Below are 11946 nucleotides of genomic sequence, written 5' to 3' on the forward strand. Positions count from 1 at the left end.
AGGAGTGGGCCTGTGTCCCCGGCAGGACCTGGATCGTTAAGGCTTCCCTAACGAGCACTTTTGCACCGGCCTCTGCTGGGTTCCTGGAAACCTCGGGTCTACACGGGAAAGGCAGGGGAAGTCTCAGAACTGCACAGAGCAGGGGATGGACGAGGCTCTGCCTGAAGCCGGAACCAGGGAGGCAATGTCTTCCACAGATGGGAACACTGCCTACCGGCCTGGGGGTACAGACTGAAATCAGGGAGCTGCCTGGGCTCCGAGTGGAAACCAAGCTACGCAGCCACACGAGAAGCCAAGCCTGCACTGCCCGCTCCTCAGAACAAAGTAATCCCGGAGCCCGGAGAGACCTGATGAATCTGGGTGATGGCTAGATGGACGGTCATTGTACTCTTCTCTCTACACTGTATGGATATTTAAATTTTTTTCATCATAAAAAATGTTTACATGAGCTCAGCCTGTATGGCCCAGTTGGCTGAGTGTCATCCCATGAACCAGAAGGTCATGGTTCAATTCCCATCGGGGCACATGCCTGGGTTGTGAGCTTGGATCCCCAGTAGGGGGCGTGCAGGAGGCAGCTGATCAATGTTTCTCTGGCATCGATGTTTCTATCTCTCTCTCCCTCTCCCTTCCTCTCTCTGAAATCAATAAAAACGTATTTTTTTAATGTTTACATTGAAAATACTGTAAGAAGCGCCTAAGACATACTTTCCCAAAACACTCCGCAGCACTGGGCTTCCATACCAGCTCCCACTCCTGTGAGTGAGTTCAGTTCTTTGCTTCTGGCCCCTGAGACTGTCCTGCTAGCTTCAGCGTCCAAGCTCAGCCGTGTGACTTAGGTGTTTCCCGGCATCTTTCATCCAGCGTGGAGGGGAAGGGAAGGCTTCTCACAGCCACGCAATCTGACTGCCTGAGTAGACGTTCTTTCCCCTGAATAAATTCTAACTCATCCTTCAAAGCCCCACTCACATGCCCTCCTTGGGGAACGTCTCCACCTGCGTCCAGGCAGAGCTGGGCCCCCTGCCCCCAGGCCTGGCTGGAGACTGGATGTTTTCTGTTCCCGTCATCGGAGGGGACTCCCTGAGAGCAGGGACTGCATCTGTGGCAGAGCCCAGTTCAGGGCCTGCTGTGCAGCTGCCTCTTCAGGTGTAGGGTAAGGAGGCCCAGGTTTCCCAAACAGGAGGAGCCAAGAGCTAGATTTCTGGAGACTCGGGGGTCAGCTCTGAGCTAGCAGCAACCTGCATGGGGGCTACAGAAAGCAGGCTTTTCCCAAGCCAGGTTCCCGCTCCGGTCCCAACCGGAAAAGCGGGGGCAGGCCCAGGCCTCACCCTCAGCCACATCCCAGCCTGTCTCCTGGCCCAGCAGCCCCTGGTGCCCAGAAATAAGCAGACAGCTGGCTCTCAGCCCTGGCCCTTTGATCCGGGCAAGCACCAACACCTGGCTGGCGCCCTCCACCTGTCTCCGACCTTATCAGGGCTTCGGGAAGAGACAGGTGCCTGCGGCCCAGGCAATTAGGTGATTTGCCTGGGTGCCCACTGGGCCATATCCTGGTCTAGCTCACCTGGCTTCTTGGCTCACATGGCCAACGGGGTGACGACACTCTGGGAACCACCATCCCAGCTGTGCTGGGGTAGGTGTTAGGGTGAGGGTCAGGGGTCTCTGAGAGTGCTGGGACTCTCATCATGGCCCAGAGCCCCCACCCCCATCCCCTCCCCCTGAGAACGCTGAGATCCAGACTCTCAGACACCTGGGACAAGACTCACCAATCCAGTGGCCATCTGGGCTCCCTCCCCAAACCAAGAGGACAGTATATGCAGAATTCCTGTTTCAGGCCTGCTACTGTCTCACCATGAGACCTTAAGCAAGTCACTTCCCCTCTCTTAGCCTCTGTCCCTTGATCTAGAAAGTGAAGCTTGGAGGAGGAATAATCAAACGAGATGATGCCTATGGGATATTTGTCCATCTCTGGCCAGGTCGCCAGGGATCGCAGGGACCACCACGACTTCTCTCTTAGCCAAGAAGGCAGCCTGGGACATCACTGTGGCAGCGCTACAGCCCTCAGAGCCCTCCCACCTGCTCACTGGGTGGCTGCACTGGCCTGACCTCACTGGTGGGGCTGAGCAGAGAGACGGGCAGAGCCTTGTTCTGTGTCAGTCAGCAAGGCCAAGGCCAGGAGGGAGGAAGCCCAGCAGCTCCCAGGGGCCCAGGGGCCCCAGAGGGAGGGTCTGGTGACTGGGCTCCCTCCTGTCCTTTCCTCCCCAGCTCAGCAGCCTGCTCCCTCCCGGCTTGAACTCTCTAATCAGTGGTTCTCAACCTTCTGGCCCTTTAAATACAGCTCCTCATGGTGTGACCCAACCATAAAATTATTTTCGTTGCTACTTCATAACTGTCATGTTGCTACTATTATGAATCGTCATGTAAATATCTGATATGCAGGATGGTCTTAGGCGACCCCTGTGAAAGGGTCGTTGGACCGCCAAAGGGGTCGCAACCCACAGGTTGAGAACCACTGCTCTAAGTGCAAAACCCAGGCTAGAGGGACCTGTCCCAGACCCCAGCGCAGGCTGACTTGCTCTGGCCCAGCCAGGGACACCCAGCCAGGGCCAGGGGAGGGGGTTTGGGCTCACATCCTGGGTGGAGGTGACATCTGCAATGGCGGGGACCTTAGGAGGTGCTGGACCACACCGCCTTGCCCCAGTCCTCACTCTGTCAGCTCTCACAGAGTAGGGATGAGCCCGGAGCTATCACACCCCCTCCTCTCTCGGAGCCCCAAAGACCCCAACAGGTAGCCAGGCTGTATGAACTCATTGTTCGACTGGAATGCCACCGAGACAGGTCAGGCAGGTTCCTGGACAAAGCCAGCTCACTCCGCCCCTCCCCCCAGGAGAGCCCAGGCAGGGGAAGGGGTTCGCAGCCTGGAATGCAGACTATGGACTTCCTCCCACACATCTGACTGGGCCTCAAAGTCAGGTGGACCCCTGGGCCCGGGGGTACACAGCAAGGCTGGCACGCGGTGCTGGCCCTGAGCCTCGGCCCAGGTCTGAGGGGCCTGCGGAGAACACAGCCAGCATGGCCACAACTAGTGAGAGGGCCAGGGAGCCAGGAGCTCAGACCCCACCACCACCCCCCACCCCCGGCCATGCAGTGGGCAGGGCAGGGACAAGGGAGACATGGACCCTAGAGGGAGGGTTGCCCTGGCCCAGGGGCTCCAGCCCTGCCTCCCCAAGAGTCAGAAGGCCCGGAGCCTCAAGGGAGACGGGGGGGCGGCGGGGGGGGGCGCAAGAACCTGAGGCCCGGACCTAGGCTCCTGCCCCAAGTCTGGGAAGGGTTCTGGGCTGACCAGGAGGGTTCCTGATTTGAATCTAAGCGATAACTCACATGTTGATGGCATTGGAAGGAGTTGGGGGTTGGGGGGTGGGGATATGGAAACAGGGCTGCCCGGGCCCTGAGGACAGCGCCCAACTTACTGACCCTAAGGAGCTCCTTTAAAGCCTCCAGATGAAACCTGGAGCCCTGGGTCCCCTGAGGCCCCGGAGCCGCCCGCAGGGACCTGGGAGCCACCCGCAGGGACCTGGGCCCTTGGCCTGCACTCGGCCTCCCACGGCCGCTCAGGGCAGGGGCGTGGCAGCTTGATTTCTTTTGCCAGAAGAGAAGCAGAGGCGGGGGGGGGGGGGGGGGGAAAAAAAACTTTGTGAGTGGCAACAGTGGGACCTGTACACAAAGCGGAGCCCCAGCAGAGAATGACCCCCCAGGAAGGAGGGGCAGGACCGGGCAGGGGTAGAGGCCTCACCTGACTGCAGCAACCCGGCTCCTCGGTCCTTGACCCCGAAGTGCTGCTGGATGTCCAGCAGGACGCCTGGCGGGGAAGACAGACGGTGCTTACTGGTGACGTCTGATGCCTGGTACCCCCATCCCCACCTGACTGGGTTACCCCAGTCCCACACCAGCCCTCTTTCCACCTTGCAGGGCCAGTCTGGTTCCATCGACACAACTCCACCCTGCCCAGGTCAGCCAGGCCAGGGGACCTTGGGGGCCAAGCTTCCATCCCGCCCCACTGGGCCTCCTGTGCTCACCCTGGAGAGAGGATCTCACCCCCTCCCTCCGCCACTGCAGGGGCCCAAGGCGCAGGCAGGCGGGGCTCCCCCGTGGTCCCAGTGAGGCCACTGAGCTCCCTACCTGCCCACCTGTGGCCCAGCCCCAGCCTCAGTGAGGAGCAGACACGGCCCCTCAGCCCAGAGAGCAGTGGAGCAGCCGCTGAAACTGCGAGGGAAGCTCTCTGGCTGGGAGGGGGCTGAGGAGCAATGCTCACACCTGCTCTCCTGCACGTGTGCACAAGCGCATGCGCACACGCACGCAAACGCATCCCCCGAGGTGTCCTCAGGAGTATAACCAGGACCTCCACCTGCTGGACGCAGAGGGAAGCAGGTGGGGCTCCACACTTGCTTTTCTGGGGGAAGGAGATTCCTTCCCCCAAGGCCCAGCCACCTCTGCTCTCCCATTAGCGCACTCATGTCAGGGCCGGGGGTGGGGCGGGGGGTGGGGAACCGGAACAACCAGAAACTGCCCCCAGCTGTGAACAGACAGGGCCAAGGCTGTCTGGGGGCCAGCGAGCTCCTGGGGCCCTCTCTCCTCTCTGCACACAACCAGGGCCGTGAGTGCGCACAACCCCAGCCCCGAGGACCCAGGGGCCCCCGCAGGCTTATCTCTAGGACACCAGGAGGCCAGGCCAGAGCCCCGCTGACCAGCACACACCTGCACCGGGGAGGGACGGGGGGAAAGGAGGAGGAGACGGGGCCTGCCTTATGAGCATCCCCAGCAGGGGACAGAAGAAGGGACTAGACCAGTGATGGCAAACCTATGACACGCGTGTCGGAGGTGACATGCGAACTCGTTTTTTTTGGTTGATTTTTCTTTGTTAAATGGCATTTAAATATATAAAATACATACCAAAAATATGTCTTTGTTTTACTATGGTTGCAAAGATCAAAAAACTTCTCTATGTGACACGGCACCAGAGTTAAGTTAGGGTTTTTCAAAATGCTGACACGCCGAGCTCAAAGGGTTCGCCATCACTGGGCTAGACCCTGCCTTCAGGGGATTCCCAGGCTCTTCATGATGATGATGATGATGATGAAAATGATGTCAGCATTTGAAATGCTGATGGTTCACAGTATTGAGCATTAAGTGCTTTGCCAGTTTCATCCTCATATAACCCCATTATGGTACTATTATCCCACTGGACAGAGGAGGAAACCAAGGCGCAGGAAGTGAAGCCGCACGGTCAAAGTGAAGTCATGCCTCGTGAAAGTGGAATCTCCACGCATTGTATGAGGGTCCCACCCGATGGCTGGGTGTACTAGGGGAGGCTCACTGTCTCTCCCAAGACCCTGGGCTGGGATGCTGGGCGGATGCCTGGGATGGGGTCAGCCCCAGCTGCAGCCTGACAGCCAAGAGAAGCTGCCTCCTCTCTGCTAATGCCGGTGGATTGACCATAATTACCGGGAATGAAGAGGCTGTGTGAGGCCCAGGTAATGACTTAATAACCAAGGTGGCTGTGGCCTTGCCTTGAAGGCAGAAGCCCAGGGCCCATCCTGGGCCTGTGGAATGCAGCCACCAAGTGGGACCTCCAAGGTGCCCTGACCTGGCCTCGGAGGCCCAGAGTTCCATCGGGGCCTGTGGGTGGCCCTGGTGGGCCTGATTTGGGGAACCACCCACACTCACCTCTCACCCCACAGTCCATTCCCAGCCCTGAGCCAGGACTTGTTCCCCTCCTGACGTGTGGGTCTGATCACATCCCTCTCTCGCATAGTAATTATCAACTGAGACTCCCCAGTGCTTCAGGGGGACACAGGCCCCTTCCCCAGGCCACCAGCTGCAGGTTCACCCTTATCAACCCCACCCTCCCACCTTCCAGCTCAGGAAACCACCCCTCCACCCCGTACTCCAGCCACCCCAAACTACTCATGGCCCCACAATTACACATGCTTCCTCTTCTACCCTGGCACAACTTTGTTGACTCTGCTCATTCCTGCCACTCCTTCAAAACTAGCTCAGGTACTTCCTCTTCTGGGAAGTCTTCCCTGATTTCTCCCCTCCCACCAACTTCAATGAGTTAATTGCCCTGTCCTTGTTTTAGCACTTGGCACACTAGGATTAGTTAGTTCTACAGGGAAGACACATAGGGATGTGGATATGAGCTCCTTGTCAGGGCTTGGGGTGGGGAACCCACTGTAGCCAGGAGCTAAGAGCCACCAGTTACTGGTTCCCACTAAGTTCCAGGTATCGTGTGAGGCTCTTCAGATGGTATTTCTACCTGTGCAGGTGTCTATGATTATCATCCCCTTGCTGCCTCTGCTAATATCTACAATTATTAACCCCATTTTACATAGGAGGACACAGGCTCTGAGAAGTTAAATAACTTGTCATGGAGCACTTCAGGTGTCAGAGGTGAGATCTGAAACAGGTCTATTGCCAGAATCAAAGCTTGTTCTTCGGCCACACTGCTTCTGTGTGGTTTGCTCTTGTCCCTGGCCCAGCGCCCAGCACGCAGCCAGCCCACCGTGACCATTTGTGGAGTGGCTGCACAGACGAATGTGTGTGTTTTCCTCCTCCCCCGCTAGACCAGGAGCCCCTGGAGCATTGGAGCCAGAAAGTCGCCTCCAGAACCCAGAACAGGGGCTGTTTAAGGACTGGGTAAGGATGGGTGGAGTGGGGAGTTGGGTAGGCGGGCAAAACTCCCCCTGGGTCCCTGAACAGTGGGTCCCCAACCACAGCCGAATGGAGGGCACGGATCTACAGTAACCATTGGCCACTTCCTAGGAAGAAGGCCATATCACAATCGGCATCATGAAGACGGCCTATGTGCACACAGCAAATAAAAACACTCTCGCCCTAGCTGGTTTTGGTCAATGGGTAGAGCATTGGTCCCAGGTTCGATTCTAGTCAAGGGCATATACCCAGGTTGCAGGCTTGGTCCCCAGCTGGGGGCATGTAGGAGGCAGCCAATCAATTATTCTCTCTCATCATTGATGTTTCTATCTTTCTATCCCTCTCCCTTCCTCTCTGAAATCAATAAAAATATGTGAAAGAAAGGAGGACAGAAAGAAAGAAAGAAAGTGCTTCCTCCCAAGGCATATTCTAGCCACCTGACCAGACAGTCTCCCTCCCATATCTTCATGGTCCAAAGTTTGCCTCTGCCTCCAGGCAGCTTCCCTGGCCTCCTCTACTGCACGGAGCTCCTGGGAAGGAGGAGGAACGTTTCTCCACATCCAGATGGCATCCAGGGTCCCAGGGGGCTCCCAGGCAGTCTAGACCCCAGGACACAGGAAGCTTTGGATGCCCCTGCCCATGCGCACCCCCCCAGCACCCTGGCTTAGGTCCAAGGCCTGAGCTCTAGGCAGAAGGCCCGAGGGAACCTTCCCAGGAAGCAGGGCCTCCTGCAGGCCCCGCCTGAGCCTTTCTGGGTTGTTGTCCCGCTAACGGGCCTGGAAGGAGCGATGGCCACAAGAGGATGAGATCCCGCCGGCCACTGGCACGGGAAGCGTGTGTCACAGCAGCCCGGCCGGTCGTCTCAGATTTTCCTCTGGGCTCCAGCCTGGCCTGGGCCCACACCCCCTCCCTTCTTAACCACAGCCTTATTTTTAGCCTCTTTCCTGGAGGCTGAGGTTTGGTGGGTCACAGGATGGGCCTCACGCCCAGGAGAAGCCTCCTACAGCTCAGGCCAAGCCCACTCCACCAGCCCCACCAGCCAGGGCATGCACGGTGGAGTCCCCACCCCACCCGTCCCATGGCCACAGGTCCCAATCCAGGCGTCTCCAGGCAGTCGCCCCAAATCCACAGCCAGAATCGCCCTCTGCCCACAGGGTCCTCTTCCCTGAGCCAAGGAAACATTCAGGAACAGCAGGAGCACCGGGATCTTCTCCTTCACTGGCCCCAGCTACACTCTCCGAGCCCCAAGGGTCTTGTCTCTTGTGTAAGGTCCCCTCTAGGCCACCTGTTCCTCCTGCCTCTCGGGGATCTTGCCCTGGGCCTGCCCCTGGCTTGAGCTTGGACTTTCAACTCCCTCACCTCTGTCTCCTGCACATCAGCCTAAGAAACCGCTCACATCTCTCATCCTGGTGGCGAAAGCAATCCTGACCTGTCCCCTCTGCCAACTGCTTCCTCTCTCTCCCCCTTTACAGCTAATGTCCTCGCCCCTCCTCAACTCGACGGCCTCACCTCCATCACTCCTCCTGGTGGCTCAGTCCCACAGACCCTCACCCCTCAGTGTTCCAGCCACCCGGACTCCACCCCCTGGTCCCCATTCCCTGAGTGGCACTCCCCAGGCCAGACACCTGGGAGTTAGCCATGATACCCCCTTGCCTCCCACAGGCCCATGAATGGGCCCAACAATTCTCTCCTTCACCACGTGGCCTCCTCTCCAGTCTCCCTGCTTCCTCTCTTGGTCCATCTAGCATCGCTCCCACAGCCTGACCTCACAAGCACGTATCGATCTACTAGGTCCTGGCTGGGTTCAGAGACTACAGACAGTGTCTGAACTCAGGGAGCTAATGCCATGATCCAGTGGTTGTCACCTCTGGGTAGAGCTCAGTTACCCATGTGTTCTTCAAAGTCCACCTGCCCAGGCCCCTGGTTCAGTATAACGACTACCAACAGCAACCATAATCTGGGTTTTAACATGTTTAGTGCTTACTATGTGCCAGACACTCTTCTCACAGGGCTACAGTATTAGCTCATTGGCGTGGCCACCCAATAATGTTGAGTGGCTCCCAACTGCCACCCAAATGAAGGCCAGATTTCTTCTAGCATCTGAGGCCTCCGTGATCCAGGTCTGTACAATCACCCCGTCTAGAGATGAGGAGCAGGGGCCTATAACACACAGCCCGGGTGTTGGGAAACCACGGGCCTGACTGATCTGAGGCCACGATGACTCTCACATAACAGCCTGTATGTAGGCCAGGACTTGACTACAGCCATGCTCTCCCCCTGGAGTGTCCATGTTCACTTGTTAAGATCCAACTGATCCAGAGCCCAGATCCAAGATCACTTCTGCCAGGACACCCACCACCACCACCCCTCCTCTCCAGCTCCTGTTGAAGAGGTACCTGTAACCCTGAGGGCACCCCCAGAGCTGGTTGGAATCTGGCCTGACTCACCCAGCTGGCTGGTCACAGATACTCACGGTGATCCCCATCACCGCTGGTCCCTCTGTAGCCACCAGAGGAGCCAGGTCCAGACCAAAACTGCTGACATCACAGAGTCCGCTGAAAGGCCACGGTGTACAAGGAAGCCCACAATGACCTCAGGAGCCCCAGTTCAGACCAGCCTCAGATGAAGGTAGAGATATTGTGATCCTGAGGTCTCTTCTTGCCTAGTCAGCCCGGGCAGGCCACTCAAGCCCACTCCCCAGGCACAGTCATCACCACCCCACAGTCCCTCTGCCTCTCTCAAAGCAACAAGGCAACTTAGCTGAATTCCCAAGAGCATGGGCGCTAGAGCCAAACCATCTGGGTTCAAATCCTGGCTTCCCAACCTTCCCTGCTGTGTGACCCAAGCAAGTTACTTAACCTCACTGTGCCGGTCTCATCTTCTGTAATATGACTTAGTTTTAAGATCTGCTTTCTATGGTTGTTATGAGGTTTGAATGGGTTGGTCCATGTAAAGTGTTTAGAATGGTGCCTGGCACACAGTAGGTAGTCAATAAATGTCATCACAGGTCATTAGCTCATGGGGCAGGAGTCCTAGTCCTGACAGAGAACAATGGGAACTCCCACCTCAGTGATTTTTTCTCCAAAATGAGGGCAGATGGCTAGAGAGACGGGGCCTAGGGATCTGAAGGGATGGGTCAGGCCTGCCATTGACTGGTCCCCCTAGGAGGGACCCTGGTCCCCCTGTGGAGGCCTCAGAGCTGGCTTTCTCTGCTTTAACACTGGGCCACAGCTCCCACCCCAGTAATTATAGGGCCTGAGGGCCTGGCTCTGCTGACCTGGCTCTGGATGGATGGCTAAGGCTGGGAAACCACAGCCTGGCCCAACTGACAACACCCCCCCTTAGCCTAACGGGACTGAGTCCCCGATCGGGGCCCAGGCTCTCCAGCACACACACGTCTTCCACCCAGAGCTCCCACCAGGGACCAGCTTAGTGACTGCCAGGAGCTTCTGGCCCCTACCAGGAGCCTCAGGATGAGAGGAACCCAGGATCACCCTACATCCCTGCCAGGTTCATCCTAAACCTCAATCACATTTGTTCTTCATATGCTGGCCCTCCTACCCACATGTTGTTCTACGAACCTGGGTCATTAATGTCAGGATAGCTTAGTGGTTATCTCTGCAGGGATCCTGAGTAAAAGGCCCCAACCCCAGTGCCCCTCAGAGAGGCCCTACCCCCTCCCTAGAGGATCTAGACTGCAAGCTTGTCCCCCCTAAAGGGCACTCCAACTGGAGACCATAGCACCCCTCCCTACCAAAAGCCCTGCCTGCCAGCCCTAGAGAGGACCCACCCCCAGAGCTCAGAGAGCCCCCCTTCTCCCCACCAAGTCTCCTTGCCCAGGGTGGGCGGGGACAGGCAGCCGGCCTCTGTCCTGTGGTTCTAGTCTATCATTTGGGGCCAGCTTTCCTGGAACCAGGCTCGGCCTTAGCAATTTGGGGGCTTTGCACCGCCCCTCCTTTCCCAGCTCAGCCTCCCTGGCCCTGTCCTGCCTCAGAGGCTCCCAGACCACTGGATGGAGGACAAGGTGGCCACACCCTCATCATGATCCTCCGAGGGCGTGGCCTGTGTGACCACGGGCGTAAGATAAGGGGAGTGTAGGGAGAGAGATAAGAGACCGCAGAACGGCGCAGCTCAAGCCACCGACTCCCAGCTGCTTCGGTGGCCAAGGGGACCAGCGGCTTCTGCTCCCACTTCTCGGGTGGAAAGTTGAGATTCAGAGGTGAATGGGACAAAGACCAAAAAAACAGGTGGGAAGTAAGGTTGAGCTGGCCTCCAAGGTCCAGACCTGGCCTGCGTTCTCCCACCTCACCCCAACAAAACCCAGAAAAGGGGGCGCAACCAGCCCCTTCTGAGCATCCACATCCACAGCCCTCACGTGGGCATGACCAAGTAGCACCACCCCTCCCCAGGCACTGCCCTGTACGGTTTTCAAAGCCTAATCATGCACCTTGCCTCCTGGGACCCCATTGGGAAATCCATGTTTGATGTAAAGGGACCACAAAGACCTCCATGAGCTACCAGGTTTGGGGGAGACCCCAGCCAGGTCTCCGTGATGGCAGGGGACTGAGGGGCGGCAGGAAGCCAGACCCCAGTCTTCCCTCCGAGCTCCAGGGAGAGCATTGTTCCTGCTTATTTCTGCTACGTCTCCCCTAGGGCTCCTTTCACCAACTTCCCAGCTAGCTACCCGGAGAGGGCCCGGCCCAGAGCAGACAGCCTCCCTGTGCACCTGGGCGAGCCCTTCACCTTTAGTGCCCTCTCTGCAGGAGAGACCGGGCATAGCCACCCCGTGCCCTCCGGAATGTACAGAAGCCATTCTTCCCAGTACGGGGCCAGGGGCCCCCACTGTCAGGGCTAAGAGCTGGGCAGGCAGGGACCATGCTGGCCACTTCCCAATTTCCTTCTGGGGGGGAGTGGGGGGAGAGGTCCCACGGATCATTGTGTGATCTGGTCAGGACGAAAGGGTTGGGTCGGCCACCTAGAGAGAAACCCTGGCCCCAGCCGCAGGGGCCTGTTCCTTATCTAGGTCGTCCAAACCTTTCAAGGCCCTTTCAGCTCAGAAGCATGGACTTTGGGGTCAGACAGGTCAGGGTCAACCAAACTCTGCCGTTCAAGTCAGTCAACAGGGGCCAAGCTTGTGCCAGGCCCTTGGGTATCGAACCCACAACCAGAGATGACCAGGCTCAGCCCCTCAAGGCTGGAGGGAGACAGCCACCCTACCCAGGGGTAGGTGTTGGGATGGAT

The 11946-nt window shown here is 57.9% G+C and overlaps 1 protein-coding gene across 1 annotated transcript in view; it reads right to left on the reverse strand.

Moving 5' to 3' along the window:
- The window catches only part of SPNS2 (spinster homolog 2 (Drosophila)), a 39041-nt gene that overhangs the window by 19836 nt on the left and 7259 nt on the right, over positions 1–11946 (reverse strand). Inside the window, exon 3 of the mRNA XM_006761497.1 lies at positions 3788–3853. Coding sequence (XP_006761560.1) covers positions 3788–3853 — 66 coding nt within the window. The remainder of the gene's footprint in view (positions 1–3787; positions 3854–11946) is intronic.

The sequence above is a fragment of the Myotis davidii genome, unplaced genomic scaffold (genome assembly GCF_000327345.1).
Source record: "Myotis davidii unplaced genomic scaffold, ASM32734v1 scaffold638, whole genome shotgun sequence".
Taxonomy (NCBI): domain Eukaryota; kingdom Metazoa; phylum Chordata; class Mammalia; order Chiroptera; family Vespertilionidae; genus Myotis; species Myotis davidii.